The sequence below is a fragment of the Cnephaeus nilssonii genome (genome assembly GCF_951640355.1).
Source record: "Cnephaeus nilssonii genome assembly, chromosome: 6".
NCBI lineage: Eukaryota > Metazoa > Chordata > Mammalia > Chiroptera > Vespertilionidae > Cnephaeus > Cnephaeus nilssonii.
In genome coordinates, this window is record NC_137077.1 from 30,793,682 (window position 1) to 30,817,422 (window position 23,741).

At 44.3% G+C, this 23,741-nt stretch overlaps 1 protein-coding gene across 1 annotated transcript in view; it reads left to right on the forward strand.

The window, feature by feature from the left end:
• The first annotated feature begins 2,485 nt into the window (after positions 1–2,485).
• ETNK1 (ethanolamine kinase 1) overlaps positions 2,486–23,741 on the forward strand; it is a 54,398-nt gene continuing 33,142 nt past the window's right edge. The window contains exons 1-2 of the mRNA XM_079773589.1: positions 2,486–2,913; positions 12,925–13,184. Coding sequence (XP_079629715.1) covers positions 2,758–2,913; positions 12,925–13,184 — 416 coding nt within the window. The 5' untranslated portion in view covers positions 2,486–2,757. The remainder of the gene's footprint in view (positions 2,914–12,924; positions 13,185–23,741) is intronic.

The window sequence follows — 23,741 nt, forward strand, 5'->3', positions numbered from 1 at the left end:
CAGCATTGTTTTGTTTATACCATTGATGAGGGGAAAAATATATATGAAGAGAACAATCCATGTGTCTCACCAATCCATATGTGTCTCACATCAATGTTTCTTCCTAGCACGCGCGCTCTCTCTCTCTCCCTCTCCCTTCTTCCTTGCCTCTCTTCTTTCCTCTCTCCCACTCACTCTGAAAAGCAATAGAAAAAAATATCTTTAGGTGAGGATTAACAAAAAAAACAAAAAAAAAGAAAAGAAAAGAAAAGAAATGAGGGAAGGGGTCAATCTATGAAAAAAATGGGGAAACTTAAATGCATATTATAAAGTGAAAGCCCTTCAGCTGCCCACCCCCCTCCTCGCTCCTACCAAGAAGGGGATTGAACCCGAAACTCAGGTACCTGCCCTTGACCAGGATCGAACCCTTGACCCTTTGGTGTTCAGTCCGACACTCTAACCATTGCGTGAACCAGCTAGGGCAAAAACCCAGACATTTCTAACCATTATGTAGTACATCTGAAAATAATACAAAATAATACTGAATGAAAACTGTAATTGAAAAAAATAACCTTATATATATATTTTAAATTTTGCATATCACATTTAGGTTTTTAATTTTCTATAATTAATTTTTACACATAAAAGAATAAAAAAATTTCCCATATGAAGAGCTATTGTTCCAGTACCATTTATTGACTAGTCTATCCTTTCCTAATTTTTGTCAATGTGAGAAATTTCCAAACTTGTAGAGAATTTTTATGAGTTTATTCGAGCCAAATCTGACAACAATTGCCAGGAAACCAGACCTCAAATGCCCCAGATAATGAGTTTTGCAGTTTTTAAAAAAAATGCTTTTGACTACCCACCATGACCAGTCAGGAATTTATGACTTATTACAGCACCTCTTTTTCATCCATATTTTTATACTTTTTAAAAAAATATTTTTATTGGTTCCTGAGAGGGAAGGACAGGGAGAGAGAGAGAAACATCAATGATGAATCATTGATCAGCTGTCTACTGCATGCCCCACACTGGGCATCAAGCCCACAACCGGGCATGTGCCCTGAACCAGAATCAAACTGTGACTTCTTGGTTTCCAGGTCGACCCTCAATCACTGAGCCATTCTGGCTGGGCTCATATCTATACTTATAATAGGGTAATATGCAAATTGGTCTGGGATGCTCTCACGTAAGGACCAAACAGCAGGAGGGCGGGGCAGCGAGCCTCATGCAGCCGAGAGCTACAAGCAGCGGTGGGCGGGGCTGCTATATTATAAAACTAGAGGCCAGGTGCACGAAACTCGTGAACGGGGAGGGTCCCTAGGCCCGCGATCAGGGCTCATCCGGGCCTTCCTTTGTTGTGCGCCGCCCCCTAGTGGACAGCGCACATCATAGCGATCGAACTCCTGGTCTCCCGGTCGAACTCCCAAGGGGACACTTTGCATATTAGCCTTTTATATATATATATATATATATATATATATATAGAGAGAGAGAGAGAGAGAGAGAGAGAGAGAGACACTATATTTTCTCTTTCCTCTTTTTAGTTTATGCTATTTACCATTATGGACAGTGAGCAGTTTATTTTGTGATTTACAAAGTAAGTTTTTCTGATCAGAACAACTCACACGTATGAGGTAATTAAACATTTTGAATGTTAATTAAGCTGAATCCAGTTAATGATTTAATTTACCTCTAACAAACCTATTCACCAAGTCCTCAGTGCTACAGGTAAGATATAGATTAAGAGGTCAAATCTCAGTCCATTTTCATCAATCAGAAGAAACATTAGGTCCCAATAAATTACTTGTGGATTTTCCAGTTTCCAGTATTCCCCTAACAGGAATCCGATAGCCAGTCTAAGCGCTGAGCCTCAAAACTATTTTCCTTTCCTTCCCTTTCATCTTCATTCCGGACTATAACCCGTTTTTCCTGGCTCTGAACCATTCTCACTATGGTAAAACATCTGACCTTAAAAATAAAAAATAAATCCTAAAGTGCTGTCCTTGTCTTACCCAAATGTCTTGCTTGCATAGACCATGATCTTAGTATATACATGGGAATTTAATCGCCAACCCAACTATGGGGTCCCCAGTGCACAGCAGCTCCCAGGTCAGCGCGACCCAGTTAATCCAGTTTGCCTGGAGTCAGGCCAAACTCAGAGGCTGATCCGGGGATTATTATTTCAGGACCTGTCCCTGCTTCCCAGAAAAACTCATCCCTACCTCAACCCCAGACCCCCAACCAGGTTCTCCTAACCCGGTGAGCTAAAGCTTCAATGCCTTCGGGGTCTTGGCAGGGCTCAGGCTCACTCCGGAGGAGGAGCCCCGTTTTTGTTTTTGTTTTTCAGATCGGCAGCACGCAGAGCAGCGTGTCCGACCCCGCAGCACAGCCGGAGAGCCGGTGGGCCCATTGTGTCGGCGGCTAGAGCGTCGGTCTTGGCGCTGACGCAGCCGAGGCCCCGCCCCGCGCGTGACGCCAGGGTCAGGCCAGTCCCGGCATGCTCCGCGGCCCCCGGCGGTCGGACGCAGGCGAGAGGAATTTTTTCCCGGAGCAGCCTCGGCTCACTTCAGTTGTTGTCCAGACTCTCGGCCGGACTCGTCGCTTCCAGCCATTCTTCTACTGCCCCCGCCTCCGCCTCCGTCGGTCCGAGCGCCCCCAGCCCTCCCGCGAGGGCGCCCCGGGACGGAAGGATCCAGCAGCCTGTCGGCGCCCGCCGCTCTCGTGGTCGCCGTCGCGGTCGTCGTTGTGGTCGTCTCCGCCGTCGCCTGGGCCATGGCCAACTACATCCACGTCCCGTCCGGCTCCCCGGAGGTCCCCAAGCTGGACGTCACGGTTCAGGATCAGGAGGAGCAGCGTTGCCGGGAAGGGGCCTTGAGCCTCCTGCAACACCTGCGGCCCCACTGGGACCCCCAGGAGGTGACCCTGCAGGTAACGCCCACACCGCAGCCCGCGCTCGAGCCCAGCCCCGCGCGAACCTGGGTTTTCACAATACATTCTAATTCCCAGATAACATGTGTGTGTGTGTGTGTGTGTGGGGGGGGGGGGTGTCCGTGGGAACAGTGGTCCCGTATTTGAGAAGTGACCCCGTGTTTCCTCGCCCCGCCGAGGAAGGTCACTCCCCCTTCTTCATCCTTGCTGGTGGAAGCAGCCCTGAGGGCCTATTTTCTCCGTCTGGAAGCGGCCGCGTTAAGGGACCGTCCCTTTCCACGCCCGGGGGATCCTTGTGGAGAGCTGCCCCTCCCCCCACCCCCGCGTCCGTTCTCCAGGCAAAATGAACGGCGTTCCCCACCCCCCCCCACCCCCCCCCACCCCGGTAAAGAAGGGATCCTCGCCAGGCGGGCCCAGCAACCTCCTCTTCTCCTTCCGCCAGTAACGCTGCAAATTAATCCTCTCTGATCTCTTCCCTTTCCCTCCCCTCCCCCGGCCGTGTACTCCCATTGATCCCTCGCCCGGCGGGTTACCTTCTCAAATCCTCCGACTGGCGAGAGGACTCGAGTCCCAAGTAACCGCCAGGGCATGCCTTACTAGGTTGGATTCTCAGGTTAACGCTACACACGTTGTTTTATTTGGATCGGTCTTTATTAAAGTCGCCTTGGTGACACTCACAAGGAACGACCAAGAAGCTTGTGGACACTTCTTTTTCTTGAGACACTGTATTCAGGGATGGACAGAAACTGGGGGAATACATTATTCATCTAGGCGTTTCCTTAGTAATTTCTAATACGTTATGATTTAGGATACATGGAATTTCTTTTGAATACTAATTTTTTTTTTTTTTAACTTTTGGAGTTTCAGGAACTGTATATGAAAATGAACCCCCTTTTGCCTTGCAAACACAAAGTAATTTTAAAGGCTAGGCTATTCGGAGTTTGTTTCAAATTTGAGCAATATGGTTAAGGCCATTGAAGTAGCCAAATGACCTGCCTTGTTTTGTTGACTAATTTATTCAACAATGTTATTGACTTAACAGTATCTCAGATTCTTTGCTAAAGTAGCCACCTATGCAAAGATGAATAAAACATGAATAGTGCCCAAGGGCCCAGAACGCTTCCTGACACTCAAGCTTTCTTGAGCGTTAGTTTCAGTTCTTAATTGCCTAGAAGAGTTTTTGAGCAGATTAAAAAGACCCATATGTTATGGGGAAAAAATTTAGACAAAAATTTTGAAATTATAAGGGAGTGTTTATTAGCTAACTATGTAGGACAGTATGAATCCAAATGATTTTCATGTGTGATTTAAAACAAATTAATGATATATTTCCTTTGATTAAGGAATATCTAAATTAATTGAAACCCCAGACTTTTTTAGTTAATTGTTCATTAACTTATTTGTAGTTTATTGTAGGTTTTTATATTTGTTGAAATGATTTGTATTCTGTCAGTCAGTTATAAATTAAACAGATATTAATTGAGGCCATGATACTTCCTGGTAAACTCTGGTGCTGGCAAACTAGTTATATTTGAAGCAGAGATTTTAAAGTTTGAAGCATTGAAGACTGGAGTTTCTGTTTGTTGAACAGTAATAATAGCCACCCTGAGGTACTATGTGCCAGTTTGGGTTAGATGATCTATATTTGTTACCGTTTAATTCTCCAAATAATCATTTAGGTAGGCTCTTTATTTTTCTCTTAATTAAAAAAAAAGATATTAGAGAGAGAAAGGGAGAGGGGCGGGAGGGAGGGAGGGAGGGAGGGAGGGAGACAGAGAGACAGAGACACACACAAAGAGAGAGAAAGAAACATTGATGTGAGAGAAACATCTATTGGTTGCCTCTGGTAGGATTGCTGAATAGGGATTAGTATCTGCAACCTGGGTAGGTGCCCTGACCGGGATTTGAACCCTTGACCTTTTGGTGTACAGGAGGATACTCCAATCTACTGAGCCACAGGGGCCAGGGTCTCCCTCTCTTCCCCTCCCCACCTCATCCTCTCTTCCCCTCTCTCTCTCCTTCCCCTCCCTCTCTTAAAACCAGCAAATAGGTTAAAAGGGACAAAAATGTTGTGAAGTCAAACTTTTTTGTTGTGGGCAAGTACTTGTGATTGAACCTTCTATCTATGCAGTAAGACCTTTGGAGTCATAATCCAGACCTCTAATATACTTATTTGTAAGTGAAGGTAAATACCACCACTTGTTTTGTTGTAGAGATGATGATTAGAAATACATTTCCTCCATGTGCAAGCAAAGCTTTTGATATAGAAGCTGGAATCATCAAGCTGAATTGATGGTTATTCATCTCTCAATTTAGGTTTGACTTCCACATTCTTTTGTGATGCTTCAGGATTTCCCTAGTAAATCTCATTGGGAATATATATTGTTTAATTTGCTTTTATTTTCTTTGAGGTACAAAATAAAAATCATACCTCACATTTCAGAAGTGGAAGTATGTATCATGTACTCAACAGATTAAAACAATATCAGTAATATACATAGTTCAATTCTTGTCAAAGATTTTTTTCTAAAATTCTTACATGATTTAAAATATGCTTTAAACACACCTTAGAAACTTACTCTAGTAATATTTGTTTTACTCCTGCCAGCTGAACAATTCAGTACATACCCAAAAATCCAGAAGCAAGCAAAAAAGACTTTGATGCACTCAGAATGATAGAGGGCTCATTCTTTGCTCAAAACTTACGGACACATGGAGCAATACATCTCATTTAGATAGGGCTTGACCAAATTTAATTATATGGTTTTTCTACCTGTATAAGATTAAATAATAAAGTGCAAAAAGGGTAGTGAGCTTTTTGGAGTATAAATATCTAAACAGTTTAAGTTGCAGTGCTTTCTATTTAATAATATTTTACTGTTTATAAAGCACTTTCAAATACATTCTCCCAACAATCCTGAGTTAGATATAGACTATTAACATGTATTTTATAGTTAATGAAATTGAACTTGCAGTTCGTAAGTAGCAGATCTCGGATGAGAACTCATCTTATGAATTACTGCTCTTTGATTAAGACAAGTTTATGTTTGTATATTATGATTAAGGCAGGGAAGCCATTTCTGTGTAAGATTAATTTCTTAAAAATAAAAGCTTTGGCCCAAAAAAAGATTCTGCTTAAAGTTCTTCTGAACATAAATTTGCATTACTTTTTTTTTTAAAAATATTTTATTGATTTTTTACAGAGAGGAAGGGAGAGGGATAGAGAGTTAGAAACATCGATGATAGAGAAACATCAATCAGCTGCCTCCTGCACACCCCCTACTGGGGATGTGCCCACAACCAAGGTACATGCCCTTGACAGGAATCGAACCCGGGACCCTTGAGTCCGCAGGCCGACGCTCTATCCACTGAGCCAAACCGGTTTCGGCTGCATTACTTTTTAAACCTGTGACATTTTAGAAAAGGGATTCACTTCAGCTTTTCTTTTGTTATGTAACAACTCCCTATCTTATATGAAGATGTGGAGTTTTGATTTATCTTCATTTCTTTGGAAGGTCCTTGAAAAAAGAATAAAGAATCAAGTGAGATCTTTTAGGCCTAATGGAATAATTCTCGGGCGACTCTTAAAATTGTTTTTCTTCTAAAAAAATTGATGAAACGGTGTTTGGAATATTCTGGTCTCTGGATCTTTCTCTGCAATGTTGGACAATTGTTTCACTAACTTGTGATATATTTTTTTTAAATAACTTGGTACCTATAGTAGATGATGGGAAAGATTGGTTAGGATAGAAAGGCCTTAATTATTATGTGGCATTGTAAGCTAAGATATTTTTTCTTATTATAGAGTCTCAATGAGATCAATTGCTATACAGTACCTGTATTAACTTAATTTTTCAATAAACAGTATATTATAGTGGTCAAGAACAGGGGTTTGAGCATAGTGCTGGTTTTGAGTCCAGGCTTTTTGCTTAACTAGATGTGATATCTTGATCAAGTTACTTACCTTTCCTAAGCCTCAGTATTCTTAGTTATAAAATAGATCCAAATGTTCTACTTCAGGGTTGTGAGAAGGAAATAAATTCTACCTTTCATGACAATTATTAACCACTCCTGAGTACTATATAGTGGATGCCTGAATCAAAAAAAACAAACAATATATCTGTTATTTGAAATTCCCACTCTGATGTACAGTACAAATGGAAGAAAATATGTAGTCTAGTGTTTTTGGAATGAACATTCAAATTTTCATGTGTAAAGATTACATAAAAGTTGCTGAAACCGGTTTGGCTCAGTGTATAGAGCGTCGGTCTGTGGACTGAAGGGTCCCAGGTTCGATTCTGGTCAAGGGCGTGTGCATTGGTTGCAGGCACATCCCCGGTGGGGGGTGTGCAAGAGGCAGCTGGTCGATGTTTCTCATCGATGTTTCTAGCTCTCTGTCTCCTTTCCTCTCTGTGAAAAATCAATAAAATATATTAAAAAAAAAGATTACATAAAAGCACTTAAAAATACAGAGTTATGCTGCATTTTTTACTTTTTTATTTATTTTTTTAAAAAATATATTTTATTGATTTTTTTACAGAGAGGAAGGGAGAGGGAGAAAGAGTTAGAAACATTGATGAGAGAGAAACATCAATCAGCTGCCTCCTGCACATCCCCTACTGGGGATGTGCCCACAACCAAGGTACATGCCCTTGACCAGAATCGAACCTGGGACCTTTGAGTCCTCAGGCCAACGCTCTATACACTGAGCCAAACCGGTTAGGACTGCATTTTTAAAAAAATCCTTACCTAAGAATATTTTTCCATTGACTTTTTTTTTTTTTTAAGAAGGGAGAGGGAGAAACCGAGAGAAACATCAATGAGAGAGAAACATTAACATTGATCGGCTGCCTCCTGTGCCTCCTGCACGCCCCCTGCCAGGGACTGAGCCTGAAACCCTGGCATGTGCCCTGACCGGGAATTGGTTAGGGCACATTTTATTTTATTTATTTACTAGAGGCCCAGTGCATGATTGAATCATGCACTTGTAGGGTCCCCTACACGCTTTCGCTTTCGATCGTGGGGGAGCTGGGTGCCTGTCCGCTGGTGCACCAGGCCTTTCAGAAGCCTACAGCTCGGCGGAGGCTTCCGAAAGGCCTGGTGCCGGAGCAGACAGGCACCCAGCTCCCCCGCTTTTGATGGTCTGCGGCGGGATGTGAGCTCGCTGCCCCAGAGGCCCCTTCTGTGCCGCAGCACAGCCATGGTGCAGATGCTGAGCTCACGCCGCCGCTGGCGACGCGAGTTCAGCGTCCCGCTGGCCCAATCGGCTACCCCAGCCACCCCAAGTCCCGCCCCCTGCACCTCCCACTGGCCCAATCGTGGGCGTAGGGGAGTGATGGTAATTTACATATTACCATTTTATTAGGTAGGATTTATTTATTTATTATTTTAGAGAGGAAGAGAGAGACAGAAACAGAAACATCAGTGACGAGAGAGAATCATTGATTAGCTGCCCCCTGCATGCCCCCTACTGGGGATCGAGCCCACAACCCAGGCATGTGCCTTGACAGGAATCGAACCTGGGACCCCTCAGTCCACAGGCCAATCAATGTTCTATCCACTGAGCCAAACCTGTTAGGGCTATTTTATTATTTTTAAAATACATTTTTATTGGTTTCTGAGAAGAAGAGAGGGGGGGGAGGGAGAGAGGGAGAGGGAGATGGAGAGAGAGATGGAAACATCAATGATGAGAGATAATCATTGATCGGCTACCTTCTGTAAATCCCACACTGGGGATCGAGCCCACAACCCAGGCATGTGCTCTGATCGGGAATCAAACCGTGACCTCTTGGTTCATAGGTTGATGCTCAACCACTGAGCCATGCTGGCTGGGCCACATTTAATTTTAAATGAGGCTTTACAAAATTTTTGAAGCATATAATGAAGAAAAATTAGAAAGGCTGATATTCTGTCTAAAACTGTTGATACTGTTTAAAAAATGTAAATGATATATGCCCTTAATGAAACACTTAAGGACATAAATTAAAAATGAAAAGTCTAACTTCCTCAACTCCAAGTCATTCTCTCCACAGGTAATTTTGTGAAAGGTTTCTTTGAACTTCTTAAAAAATAGCAAATTATGTATTTACCAGAGCACATATCCAAGTATGTTGATAAATATCAATAAATACCACTATATTCCTTTTGTATATATAACTAAGTTACTCTGTATCTTGCTTTTTAAAATAATATATCTTATGCCGAAACCGGTTTGGCTCAGTGGATAGAGCGTTGGTCTGCGGACTGGAGGGTCCCAGGTTTGATTCCGGTCGGGGGCATGTGCATTGGTTGCGGGCACATCCCCCGGTGGGGGGTTGTGCAGGAGGCAGCTGGTGATGTCTCTCATCGATGTTTCTGGCTCTCTATCCCTCTCCCTTCCTCTCTGTGAAAAATCAATAAAATATATTAAAAAAAATAATATATCTTAGATATCCTCCCATGTTAGTATAGACATCTTCCCATGTAATCTGCCCCATATATGTATAATATATATATATATATATATATATATATATATATATATATATATATATGTGTACATCTAATCTAATAAAAGAGGAATATGCAAATTGACTGTCATTCCAACACAAGATGGCTGCCCCCATGTGGTCAAAAATGGCTGCCACAAGATGGCCAGCAGGGGAGGGCAGTGATGAGGGACCAGGCCTGCAAGGGAGGGCAGTTAGGGGTGACCAGGCCTGCAGAGGAGGGCAGTTAGGGGCAATCAGGCTGGCAAGGGAGCAGTTAGGCATCAGTCAGGCTGGCAGGGGAGTGGTTAGGGGTGATCAGGCTGGCAGGTAGAAGCGGTTAGGGGCAATCAGGAAGGCAGGCAGGCGAGCAGTTGGGAGCCAGCTTTCCTGGATTGTGAGAGGGATCGGGCCTAAACGGGCAGTCGGACATCCTTCGAGGGGTCCCAGATTGGAGAGGGTGCAGGCTGGGCTGAGGGACACCCCACCCGTGCATGAATTTCGTGCACCTGGCCTCTAGTTATATATATATTATGCATATGATATATATATATATATATATATCATATACATACATACATATATACATATATATACATATATATATACACAAACACACGCACACACACACATACACATTGTATATAAATACATATATATATATATATATATATATATATATATATATACATCCTATATAATAAAAGCTTAGATGGCGTCACGCCCTTGCTCAGCGTCATCACAAGATGGCTACCACAGGATGGCCACGCGCACAGTGGAGGAGGGGCCTGGCGGCCACTCCGCACCATAAGGCCTGAGGTCCTGTGGCTCCACGTGGCATGGAGGAGGCCGGTCCCGGCATCTCCACTGCCTCGTGTGGAGGAGGCGGGTCCCAGCAGAGGAGGTGGGTTGTGGCAGGGGAGGGCAGTTGGGGGTGATTAGGCTGGCAGGCAGAAGTAGTTAGGGGCAGTCAGGCGAGCGGTTAGGAGCCAGCGGTCCCAGATTGTGAGAGGAATGTCTGACTGCCTGTTTGGACATCTCCCGAGGGTGCAGGCCAGGCTGAGGGACACCCCCCTGTGCACAAGTATTTAAACTCTTGAACATTATTAAAGAACTTTTTTATGTCACACTAGAGGCCCAATGCACAAAATTCATGCAAGGGGCTCAGCCCTCACAGCCCTGGCTTCGTCCAGAAGGTTGTTCGGCCGTCAGGTCTAATTAGCATATTAGCTCTTTTTTTATATAGGACTAGAGGCACGGGGGCGGGGGGAGGATGTGTGTCCTTCAGCCCAGCCTGCACCCTCTCCAATCTGGGACCCCTCGAGGGATGTCCGTCTGCCTGTTTAGGCCCGATCCCGGTAGGATTGTGCCTAAACGTTAGTCGGATATCCCTCTCACAACCCAGGACTGCTGGCTCCCAACTGCTCGCCTGCCTGCCTTCCTGATTGCCCCTAACCACTTCTACCTGCCAGCCTGATCACCCCTAACCATTCCCCTGCCAGTCTGATTAATGCCTAACTGCTCCCCTGCCAGCCCGATTGCCCCTAACTGCCCTCCCCTGCAGGCCTGGTCACCCCTAACTGCCCTCCCCTGCCAGCCTGGTCACCCCTAACTGCCCTCCCCTGCCGACCTGGTCCCCCCCCCAATTGCCCTCCCCTGCAGGCCTGTTCTCCTACAACTGCCCTCCCTACTGACCCAGTCACCCCTAACTGCCCTCCCCTACCAGCCTCATCGCCCCTAACTGCTCTCCCCTGCTGGTCTGGTTCCCACCCCCCCAACTGTCCTCCCCTGCAGACCTGGGTCCCCCACAACTGCCCTTCCCTGCAGGCCCAGTCGCCCCCAACTTCCCTCCTCTGCCGGCCTGGTCACCCCTAACTGCCCTCCCCTGCAGTCTTGATTGCCCCTACTGCCCTCCCTTGCAGGCCTGGTCCCTCCCAACTGCCCTCCCCTGCTGGCCATCTTGTGGCAGCCATCTTGTGTGTTGGAGTGACGGTCAATTTGCATACCACTCTTTTATTAGATAGGACTAGAGGCCCGGCGCATGAAATTCATGTGCGGGTACGGTCCCTAGGCCTGGCCCGCAGCCAGCCCTGCCCCCTTGCACAACCCACCCCCATTTTCCTGTTTGCCATTGGGTGATCGGTGCCTGACGGCCAGGGGAAGGGACCGAGGTCTCGACTGTTCCCCCCCACTTGCCGGCCCTTGCCCCTGCAGCAGGTGGCCATCAGGTGATTGGAGCCTGCCGGCCAGGGAAAGGGACCAAGAGGTGGTCAGTGCGCCTCATAGTGACTAGTCCCATGGTGGTTCTGGTTGTTCTGCCATTTAGGGTCAATTTGCATATTACCCTTTTATTATATAGAATTATTATATAAAATAGGATAGAGGCTTGGTGCACAGGTGGGGGCCGGGTTGCCTGCCCTGAAGGGGGCCCCGGATCGGAATGGCCTGGGTGAGGGGCTTGGGGCTGTTTGCAGGCCCACCATGCCCCTGATCGGGGTGGGGGTCTCTTCTGGGGTCTGGGCCGGCCTGGGCGAGGGGCCGTGGGCAATTTGCAAGTTGGCCACGCCCCCAGCTTTGTCAGGAAGGATGTCTGGTCTAATTAGCATATTACCCTTCTATTAGTATAGATACCATGCTAGGGAGAAGGAAGTGTCTTTGTCTTCAGAGTCATTCCACTCTATTAGAGGAGAGATTGTGTATGGGTGTGTGTGTGTGTAGAGATTGTGTATGCGTGTGTGTGTGTGTGTGTGTGTGTGTATGTATATGTAGAATATAGAATATAGACACATTCATTTGCAATGTACAAGGCAGACTGCGATATAATACCTATCAAAAGTTGTGTAGAAATACTAGTGTTGCATAATGAAAACAAAGACAATGCTATAAAAACTTAAGTTCAAGATTAAACAGTATAATTGGTATTATCCTTTCTAATAAAGAGGGAATATGCTAATTGACCCCCATGCCATCGCAAAGGATGGCGGTGCCCACAGCCAATAAGGTGGGAATATGCTAATTGACTGCCCCGCCCTCAAAGATGGTGGCGCCCATAGCCAATAAGGAGGGAATATGCTAATTGACTGCCATGCCCTCAAAGATAGCAGTGCCCACAGTCCCCCAGGCCCCTCAACCCGCTAGCCACCAATGCAGCCCAAGGCTCAGGTGACCAGGGCTGGCCGAGGCTTGTGCTGCTGGCAGTGGCAGCAGCAGAGGTGTGATGGGGGCGTCGCCTTCCCCTGATCACTGGGTCTTCTCTTGTCCCTGAGGGCTCCCGGACTGTGAGAGGGGGCAGGCCGGGCTGAAGGCCCCTCCCCTCCAGTGCATGAATGTTCATGCACCAGGCCTCTAGTACTGTATAATTGCTATTTTTTAAAATCTAGAACTAAAATTATAGACATGTTAGGCAAAATTATATTCAACAGTTCTTTTATATTAAAAAGTACATAATTTTTTTTAATTGGTATTTATTTTCATGTTATCTCTTATTTAGTTCCTTGAGTGTATATAATGCTTTTCTTCCCCTTTTTTCTTTTTTTTTGTGCAGGTCTTCACAGATGGAATCACAAATAAACTTATTGGCTGTTATGTGGGTAATGCAATGGAGGATGTAGTTTTGGTGCGAATTTATGGCAATAAGACTGAGTTGTTAGTCGATCGAGATGAGGAAGTGAAGAGTTTCCGAGTGTTACAGGCTCATGGCTGTGCACCACAACTCTACTGTACCTTCAATAATGGACTGTGCTATGAATTTATACAGGGAGAAGCATTGGATCCAAAGCATGTCTGCAATCCTGCCATTTTCAGGTACATTTCTTTTTCTAAAAGTTTTCTTTTTGAAAAACAAGAGTATTAAGTGCACTAAGAAAATTTATGTTAAAACTGCTTTTCTTTGAGCAACTATTTGTTTGACTTAGAAACTTTCTTTAATTAGGGTTTTCTTTTGGTAAAGAAATATTATCTGACTGCCCTGCTAATTATTTGTTCTTTGCAAAAGAAAGAACTACAAGAGGTTTTGGATTAGACTGCAACCGAGGTATGTGCCCCCCACTGGAATTGGACCCACGACCTTTTAGTCCAGGGGCCACTGTTCCATCCAACAAACCAAACCGGCTAGGGCCCTCTTAATTTTTTAACGCAGTGCTTAACTCAAAGCATTTCTTAATACCAATTTGGGATTAGTTAGATGTCATATTTTATTTATTTTTTAAAATAAAAAGATTATTCATTGATTTTTAGAGAGAGAGTGAGGGGAAGAGAAAAGGAGAAAGAGAAACATCAATTTTATTGTTCCATTTATTTATGCATTCAATGGGCTGATTCTTGTATGTGCCCTGACCAGGGATCTAACCTACAATATTCAGATATGGGGATAATGCTCTAAACCAGCAGTCACCAACCTGTAGTCCATGGACCACTGGTGGTCTATGAGGTCCAAAAGGTTGGCGACCGCTGCTCTAAACAACTGAGCTACCCACCTGGGTCTAGATGTCACATTTTAAGCCGTCGTTTTTAGGTCAGCTTTATATGCAGCCAACAATCTGGACTGATTAATCACAGCTTCAGTAAATGTTGATTTAATCTTAGATCAAAGTCCACAGTGCTCTGTTTACTTTGACTCATTCAGACATATCTACTTGCCTATATTATGGTTATAACAAAGAATATCTACTTTGAATATAAAAGGCATTGGAATATATGTTTATATTTGATCTAGTTTAGGGGAGGGAAATGAATTTAAACAGTCCCTGCTCTCTTAATAATTTAGAGTCTGTGACAGACAATAATCTTGGGGAAAAGTGAAATGGTATAACTGGAATAAAGGAAAGGTTTTCAAAAGAGTACAGATAGTTTACTGTGGTATACTTTGGAAATTAGGCAGTGTTTCACGGAAATAACATTTAAACTGGGCTCTAAAAGATGAAGCAGAACATGGAGGAGGCTGAGGGAATGGGATGATAGGTAAAGATGACTTGTACCAACTTAGTGTTTAACTAGTAATTCAATTGTGGAAAGTTATCACAATCTGTTTTATTTGAACCCTTCTGTAACAATCATACATTGCAAAGGCCTTTAGAAAATTTTTAAAAATTTAAACGGGTTTAGGAATTTTCTCTTATCATGTGTTTCTCTAAAACTTGCCTCTTGCTGGGAATCCTGGCTGAAGTTTAATTAAAAACTACCCAGCAACAGACATAATGGAGAAATGTACTTTAAAATGAATTTGTACATTTTCAAGAAGTGTAACTAAAAAACACTGATTTACAGTGCTGAGGGTATTGTAGTGAAACTAGTTTATTGTGGGTTGCAAGTAAAATGGGTAAAGTTCTCTTGGAAATCAACAAGGTAATAAAAGTAACTTACAAAAGAAAATTATATATTATGTTTCTGTCATGACAATTCATATTTAGATATAACTAAGATACACCAGCACTAATAAGCATTATGCTACAATTGAAATGATAATTTTGAATATTGTCTAAAGCATGCAAAATGGCTTTATACAAGGCTAAGAAAAAAATCCGCTTGATAGCTGAACTGTAGTTATAACCAGGCAATAATTTACTCAGGTGAAAACTCAAAGGGGAGTGTGTAAAAATGAAATCTATATATATAAAAGGCTAAGCAACTGTCCGACCGTCTGACCATTGGCTATGATGCACACTGACCACCAGGGGGCAGATGCTCAACACAGGAGCTACTTAACTGCGGTGACTTGGCAGCGGCGGTTCTTGGGTGCCGCACCCTAGAACCAGAGAGGAGGGATCCTGATTCCGGTGTGTGTCACCTGAAAACTGCCCTCTCGCAATCCGGGACCCCTGTGGGGATGTCGGAGAGCTGGTTTCGGCCCGATCCCCACAGGCCAGGCCGTGGGACCCCACCTGCCGGAGGGACCCCTCTCACTCTGCAGATGACCTTCTAGCCACGGCACCGCCCCAGGTGCAGCCGGCTGGGGAGCGACTGTGGGAGGTTGGCTCCAGGGCATCTCTGGCCCTTTTCGCCCAGTCTGCCCTGCTGACCACCTTCTAATTAATTTCCTTTCAGTGTGCACGAATTTGTGCACCGGGGCACTAGTAAACTATATTGAGATGGTAGGATTAGGGATTATTTTTCAATTTTAGAAAATTTCTATTACAATGCTCTTAATTGTTTAAGAAGTTCCAAGAGGGGAAGTAATTAGTGAGTATTAGTGAGTATTTGAGGAATTCTCTGAAGCCTTAAGATTTTTAAATATTTGGCTTTATTGAGTACTAGAGGCCTGGTGCATGAAATTCGGGCACGGGTGCGGTCCCTAGGTCCTGCCGGCAATTGAAGCGTGAGCGTCTGGCGTAGAAGGGCAGGTCCCAGCTGACCTCTGGGCCCTGAGCAGCACCTGGGCCCCTGCGCACCCCCCTCCACCTGAGTCACAGCGTTCAGGTCCCCATGTGGAGATGCGGTGAGTGCGGCCAGACGCTGTGGGCTGGGGTGCAGTGTGGGCCTCTGGGCTGCCCAGCAGTGCCGCACGAAAGCCCGGCAGGCAGTGTGCTCTCTCTGACCAGCCTCGCAGACCAGCTCTTGCATGAACCCTTGGGGAGCCTGACTGGCCCCTGCAGTCCCAGCGGCTGCGGCCCAGCTCACCTGGAAGAGGCTGCGTGGGTACGGGGTGGGCTCCTCGTGGGCGCCCGGCATTTGAGTGCGGGGGCTTCCCTGGCTTGTGAGCCCTGGCGTCCCAGGAGAGGGTAGCAAGGGGAGTGAGAGTAAGCTCAGTGGACACCCCGCATTCTCACTGCACTTCCATCCTGATCACCCCCGCCCCTAGGTAGCCGGTGAGAGGTTGCAGCCCCCAGCTTGGGCGCCACGGGAGGTTGGTCATCACCACCCACCCCCAGTTCCCTGTCCCAGCCTGGGGCCCAGCCCCGATCGGGCGATGAGGGCCTGTCAGCCGCTGGTTGCCACCTGTGGAGCAGTCGGCGGGGTGATTGGGCCCCTGCTTGCACCCACCTTGGCCTGGCACTGCCTGCTCACCTCCACCATTCCGCCTGCTCACCTCAACCATCCCGCTGCGGTCCCACTCTTGTCGGGGCTGGCAGTGCCTCCACTGCCGCCCACTGCCACAGCACCGCTTTGCTGACGCCCGCCATGTTCTGTGCCACCCCCTGGTGGTCAGCGCACATTATAGTGAGTGTTCGAACTCCCGGTTGAACAATTTGCATATTAGGCTTTTATTATATAGGATGGGATTTTAAAGTAGCATTTGCCTTGATGTTAGTTCAGTAAAACCTTATTTATTTTTTTCAATTAAAAATAGGATGGTAATTTTTTATTATAATAAAATAGAAAATTCCCCTTCCATGGTTATCCAAATCTTTCCATAGTGAACTATGAGAATCCTATAAACAGAAAACAAATCTGTTTTGTTCTGTTACTTCATCAGCAACTAACAATGCTCAAAACATAGTTGATGTTCAGTTTCTGGTGAATTATTTAATACTAGAGGCCTGATGCATGAAATTCGTGCAAGGGCCTTGGCCCCGCCCCTGCCTGCCGCTACCGCGGCCAGGGGCTCTGCTGCCTCTGCTGCGGCCCCCGCTGGCTTTGTCTGGAAGGACGTCCGGTCTAATTAGCATATTGTGCTTTTATTATATAGATTTTTTAAAAAAATATATTTTATTGATTTTATACAGAGAGGAATTGAAAGGGCTAGAGAGTTAGAAACATTGATGAGAGGGAAACATCAATCAGCTGCCTCCTGCACACCTCCCACTGGAGATGTGCCCTCAACCAAGGTACGTGCCCTTGACCGGAATCGAACCTGGGACCCTTCAGTCCGCAGGCTGATGCTCTATCCACTGAGCCAAACCGGTTTCGGCTATTATATAGATATTGATTAATATTTTTATAAGGTGATAGCCTTAACCTTTTATACAGATACAATAACAGAAGGAATGGAACAATAGGTAATAATAGACAAAAAATAACTAAAATATAATTTTAAAATTTTTGTTCTTAAAGATAATAATGAAGATAATAGTTAATTCTCTTTGATCACTTATTATGGGCAAGAGACAATAATAAGAACTTTATGTGGATTGTATATTTAGTCCTCAAACAAGCTCAAAGGTAGAGAATCTATAATACTAAGAAATATGAATCACAGAGACTGAGTAAATTGCCCCAAATCTTGTCCGTCATAACCAAAACCTTATTTGTTGAGACGAGGTAGAAGGACCAATATATGATAGAAATCTTTAAATAATTTTTATTACCTTTTTGTATATATAACACAAAAATTAATGGTTTATTACATAATGCTGTTGCCTTAATGAAGATATTTTTAATAGTTTTTTTCCTGTTGTGTATAAAATTTACTAATAGAAAACAGTGGAGTGCTCTTAAATCAAGTCTTTTTAAGAACTATATTCTTGCCGTGGCTGGTTTTGCTCAGTGGATAGAGCGTCGGCCTGAGGACTAAGGGGTCCCAAGTTCGATTCCAGTCAAGGGCATGTACCTTGGTTGCGGGCACATCCCCAGTAGGAGGTGTGCAGGAGGCAGCTGATGTATGTTTCTCTCTGATCAATGTTTCTAACTCTCTAGCCCTCTCCCTTCCTCTCTGTAAAAAATCAATAAAATATATATTTTTAAAAAGAACTATATTCTCTTATGACCTTTATTTAATTAAAAAGTTTTCTTTTTAATTGGGTTAAAAACATGTAACAGTTTGCTATCTTGATTATTTTTTCTTGATTACTTTTTAAGTGTATAGTATATTGTGTGTGTACATCATTCATTCTATTTTCTGTCTATAAATTTGACTGCTTTAGGTACCTCATATAAGTAGATTTATACTTTTGTCAATTTTGTGACTGACTTATTTTACTTAGCATGATGTCTTCAGGGCCCATCCGTATTGTAGCGTATGTCAGAATTTCCTTCCTTTTTAAGGCTAATACTCCATTTTGTGTATATACCATATTTTGCTTATTCATTCATGGATAGATACTTGGGTTGATTCCACCTTTTGACTATTGTGAATACTTCTGTTATAAACACTGGTGCAAATATTTTTAAAAAAATATATATTTTATTGATTTTTTACAGAGAGGAAGGGAGAGGGATAGAGAGTTAGAAACATCGATGAGAGAGAAACATACATTAGCTGCCTCCTGCACACCTCCTACTGGGGATGTACCCGCAACCAAGGTAACATGCCCTTGACCGGAACTGAACCTGAGACCCTTCATTCTGCAGGCTGACGCTCTATCCACTGAGCCAAACCGGTCAGGGCTGGTGCAAATATTTTTTTGAGACCTTGCTTTCAATTCTTTCAGGAATATAACCACAAGTGGAATTACTGTATCTCATGATAATTCTATTTTTAAATTTCTGAGGAACTGTCATAGTGTTTTCCATAGCAGCGGCAACATTTTACATTCCTACCAACAGTGCACAAGGGTTCCAATTTCTCCATATCCTTGCCAACACTTGATTTTTTTTTTTTTATAGTAGTCATCTTGATGGCTATGAGGTGGTATCTCATTGTGGGAAATTGCCGTTATGTTATCAGTAAGGCTTCCAGTCAGTAGTAGGCTATTATTTTTTTGGGAGAGTCAAAAGTTATATGCAGATTTTCCATTCCATGGGAGGCCAATACTGCTAATCCCTGTGTTGTTCCAGGGTCAACTGTATAATGTATTTAAGTTTCTGGGGAGTCAAAATATACGTGATTTTCTTTTCTCTTTCTTTCTTTTTAAATGTAATAGCCATCCTTTTTTTAAAAAATATTTTTTTATTGATTTCAGAGAGGAAGGAAGAGGGAGAGAGAGATAGAAACATCGATGATGAGAGAGAGTCATTGACTGGCTGCCTCCTGCATGCCCCCGACTGGGGATTGAGCCCGCAACCCAGGCATGTGCCCTTGACCGGAATCGAACCCGGGACCCTTCAGTCAGCAGGCCAAGGCTCTATTCACGGAGCCAAACCAACTAGGGCTTTTTTTTTTTCAGAGAGGAAGGGAAAGGGATGATGAGGGAGTTGATGAAGGGAATTGATGATGAGGGAGAATCATTGATTGGCTGCCTCCTGCACGCCCCTTACTGGGGATCGAGCCAGCAACCCAGGCAGGTGACCTTGATTGGGATCGAAACCGGGTCCCTTCAGTCCACAGGCCGATGCTCTATTCACTGAGCCAAACCGGCTAGGGCAGTGGTCGGCAAACTGCGGCTCGCGAGCCACATGCTGCTCTTTGGCCCCTTGAGTGTGGCTCTTCCACAAAATACCACGTGCAGGCGCGCGCGCGTACAGTGCAATTGAAACTTCTTGGCCCATGCGCAGAAGTCGGTTTTTGACTCTCAAAAGAAATTTCAATCGTCGTACTGTTGATATTTGGCTCTGTTGACTAATGAGTTTGCCGACCACTGGGCTAGGGCTATATGTGGATTTTCTATTGTTCAGGGAAGTCCACCTTGGTGCTCCTAAATTGCTGTGTTGTTGAAGGGTCAACTGTAAACAAGAGTTAAGTTCTTATGGCATATTTCTGGTCACAGAAACATCACCAGTCTTCTAAATAATGACCCAAAACACTTCTAATATTAAGCACTGAAATAATACATAGGGTTGTGGGTGTCCAGAGCCCAATTCATAAAAAATTTTAGGTGAATTTGGAACTTGTATCTAGGACTTACTTAATTTTTAAAATCTGTTAGCAAAGCCTAGTTTTTTAGTATGTAAGTGCTGTGATTACAATTGAACTATATTTCTTATTTCCAAGAGGATATTTGTATTATAAATAGATTTTCTTCCTTTTCTTATTTTTTTTTTTTTATTCTCATCTGAGGGAATGTTCATTGATTTTAGAAGACGTGGGGCGGGGGGTGGGAGGGGGGGAGAGAGAGAGAGAGAGAGAGAGAGAGAGAGAGAGAGAGAGAGAGGAAAAACTAGAGAAATAGAAAGAAAGAAATAGATGTGAGAGAGAAACATTGGTCACTTGCCTCCAGGGATAGAACCCACAACCTATGTATGCGCTCTAACCGGTAATCAAACATGCAACTTTTTGGTGTATGGGACGACACTCCAACCAACTGAGTCACCCGGCCAGGGCTCTTGTTAACTTTTCTACAGAAAAAATAGACCAGGTAATTTTAGGGCCTGTAGAAGTTGACTTGACTTCTGTACTTTGAGAAGAGGCTTGTAGAAGATGTCTTCCTTTTAAAAAACAGGCAGTATTTCAAATGGTCACTTTGTTTTTGTATAGCAAGGCATTAATTTTGTTACAATTCTTACTATATGTGATTTAAAAAAATCCAAGATAGATTTTAATCCTTCTGACAGTAAGGCTACTAGTGGGAAAATCCCTTGGTCTTATGGTAAATTTCTAAATGTACTCTGATTCTGGTGCTAATATAATGATTCTAATTTGTCAATCCTTATTAAGTACCTAAATGCTGAGTTCTACACTAGATGGAAGAATCAGGCATGATCTTTGTTACTTGTAGGGTAACTTATGGAAGTATTTATCAATTGTATTGACAGAGCAGTCTCAACTTTACTATTATTATTTGCCATTATTCTATTTTGAATTTTATGGGAAAATGCCACAAAACATTTTAAATAACACTCTGAATGTATTTTTAACTATTAAACACAATACAATTACTTAATATTGATTTTGTCCCTTATATAATCTAATTTTTTTTAACAATGCACCTATACATAGGGCAAATATATCTATACTTTACTTTAGAAGAACATAATTAACTCTTAAGTTTTGATATATTGTTTACAAATATTAACTTTGCTCTAGTATGTTCATTAATAGTTTATTGTCCATTTGAGTAGGTATATATTACTTTATACAGAAATGTTTATTTTTTAAATTTCATAAAAATAACTCATTTTCATCTGTAATATCAAATTTGTTGAAAGGAGAAAATGATATTTGATAAGTTTTTTATAAAATCATCATTTGGAAAATTACTCTTATAACTAGTAGGAAATTGGTGTGAAATGGGAAGTAGTCTACAGGATCTTTGTATATGAATATGAATATGAATGTGAAGTTCATGTAATTAAAATTTTATGCACTTTTTTCTAGTATTCCGTGGCTTATAATTTTAGATTTGAAGGGGAACTTAAAGAATCCTATATAATAAAAGGCCAGAGGCATCACAACCGGAACGACCAGAGACCAGACCACTACAGCCCCTTGCAGGGCTGGCCGCATCCCCAAGCAAGCAGTTAGGGGCAATGAGGCAGGCAAGCAGAGTGGTTAGGGGTGATCAGGTAGGCAGACCAGTGGTTAGGGGTGATCAGGTAGGCAGGCCAGCAGTTAGGGGATATCAGGTAGGCAGACGGCCCCTCACCGGGCTGGCCCCTGTCCCAAGCAAGTGGTTAGGGGCGATCAGGCAGGCAGACCAGCAGTTAGGGGTGATCAGGTAGGCAGGCAGAGTGGTTAGGGGTGATCAGGTAGGCAGACCAGTGGTTAGGGGTGATCAGGTAGACAGGCCAGCAGTTAGGGGATATCAGGTAGGCAGACGGCCCCTCACCGGGCTGGCCCCTGTCCCAAGCAAGTGGTTAGGGGCGATCAGGCAGGCAGACCAGCAGTTAGGGGTGATCAGGCAGGCAGACCAGCAGTTAGGGGTGATCAGGTATGCAGGCAGAGTAGTTAGGGGCCATCAGGCAGGCAGGCAGAGTGGTTAGGGGTGATCAGGGAGAGGCCAGTGGTTAGGGGTGATCAGGTAGGCAGGCCAGTGGTTAGGGGCAATCAGGTAGGCAGACAGACCCTCGCTGGGCTGGCTTTGCCCCCAAGCAAGCGGTTAGGGGCAATCAGGCAGGCAGAGAGGTTAGGGGCAATCAGGTAGGCAGGCCAGTGGTTAGGGGTTATCAGGTAGGCAGCCGACCCCTTGAAGGGCTGGCCCCGTCCCCCAGCAAAGAAAGAGGGTGGCCCAGGTCAACCAGGCCATCACACTGAAGCCTGTCACCTGCAGAGGGAGGGGGTGGTGGTGGTGCAGTGCTGCACAGATGGCAAGCAGTGACAGCGGCGGGGGTGGGGCCAGCTACCCGCAGCCGGGGGAAGGAAGGCCCCAATAGGCCCTGATTTCAGGCCAGGCCTAGGAACCCTACCCGAGGGGTCTTGGATTGTGAGAGGGTGCAGGCTGGGCTAAGGAACCCCCCCTCTACCCCCCCTTGAGTGCATGAATTTTCGTGCACTGGGCCTCTAGAATGAAATAAAACAGCAATTTGGGTTTTTTGTAAGGAAATTGGCATGGCCCCAGTTATCCACCTTTCTGCAAGAAAAGTTCAAGACATTTGAAATTTGTACATGCTTTCCCTTCTAGCAGCTACTCATGCTCAACAGATTCCATTAATCTAAAGAGCCACTTGAAATTGTGGCCATATATATTATTCATTTTTGAAGTATTTACCAGAGAATTGGCATTCTAGTCACTCCCAGCTCGATAATCAGACAACTTCTGAGACTACATTTTATATTTTGCAAATCAGGGTTTCATATAAACCTTGGGTAAAACTATAAAAATTGACATTATTATTTATTTAGTTTTTAAAATCACAGTAAATAAAGTTTGTTAGTGTTAAATACCTGTTCTAATATGTGATTTTTCACCTGAATCACTAGTCTGATTTGTTCAGTAAACATTTCTAGGACATAATGTTCTGTTGACATAGATTGCCCATGAGTTTTATCTAACACAGATCATACCTTTCCTCAAGCCTCTTGTCCCAACTCTATCCCTAAAGTTTAAACCTATTCTTACTGGCTTAAAATACATATGTCTCTCTCACACATGTATACATATGTGTATGTATATATATCCTATCTAATAAAAGAGTAATATTCAGATTGACCATCACTCCAACACACAAGATGGCTGCCCCCATGTGGTCAAAAATCCTGCCCCCATGTGGACACAAGATGGCAGCCACAAGATGGCCAGCAGGAGAGGGCAGTTGGGAGGGACCAGGCCTGCAAGGGAGGGCAGTTAGGGGTGACCAAGCCGGCAGAGGAGGGAAGTTGGGGGCGACCAGGCCTGCAGGGAAGGGCAGTTGGGAGGAACCCAGGCCTGCAGGGGAGAGCAGTTGGGGGGGACCAGGCCTGCAGGGGAGGGCAGTTAGGGGTGACCAGGCCTGCAGTGGAGGGCAGTTAGGGGCAAACAGGCTGGCAGGGGAGCAGTTAGGTATCAATCAGGCTGGCAGGGGAGTGGTTGGGGGGTGATCAGGCTGGGCATAAGCGGTTAGGGGCAATCAGAAAGGCAGGCAGGTGAGCAGTTGGGAGCCAGCAGTCCCGGATTGTGAGAGGGATGTCCGACTGCCCGTTTAGGCCTGATCCTACCTAAACGGGCAGTCGGACATCCCTCAAGGGGTCCCGGA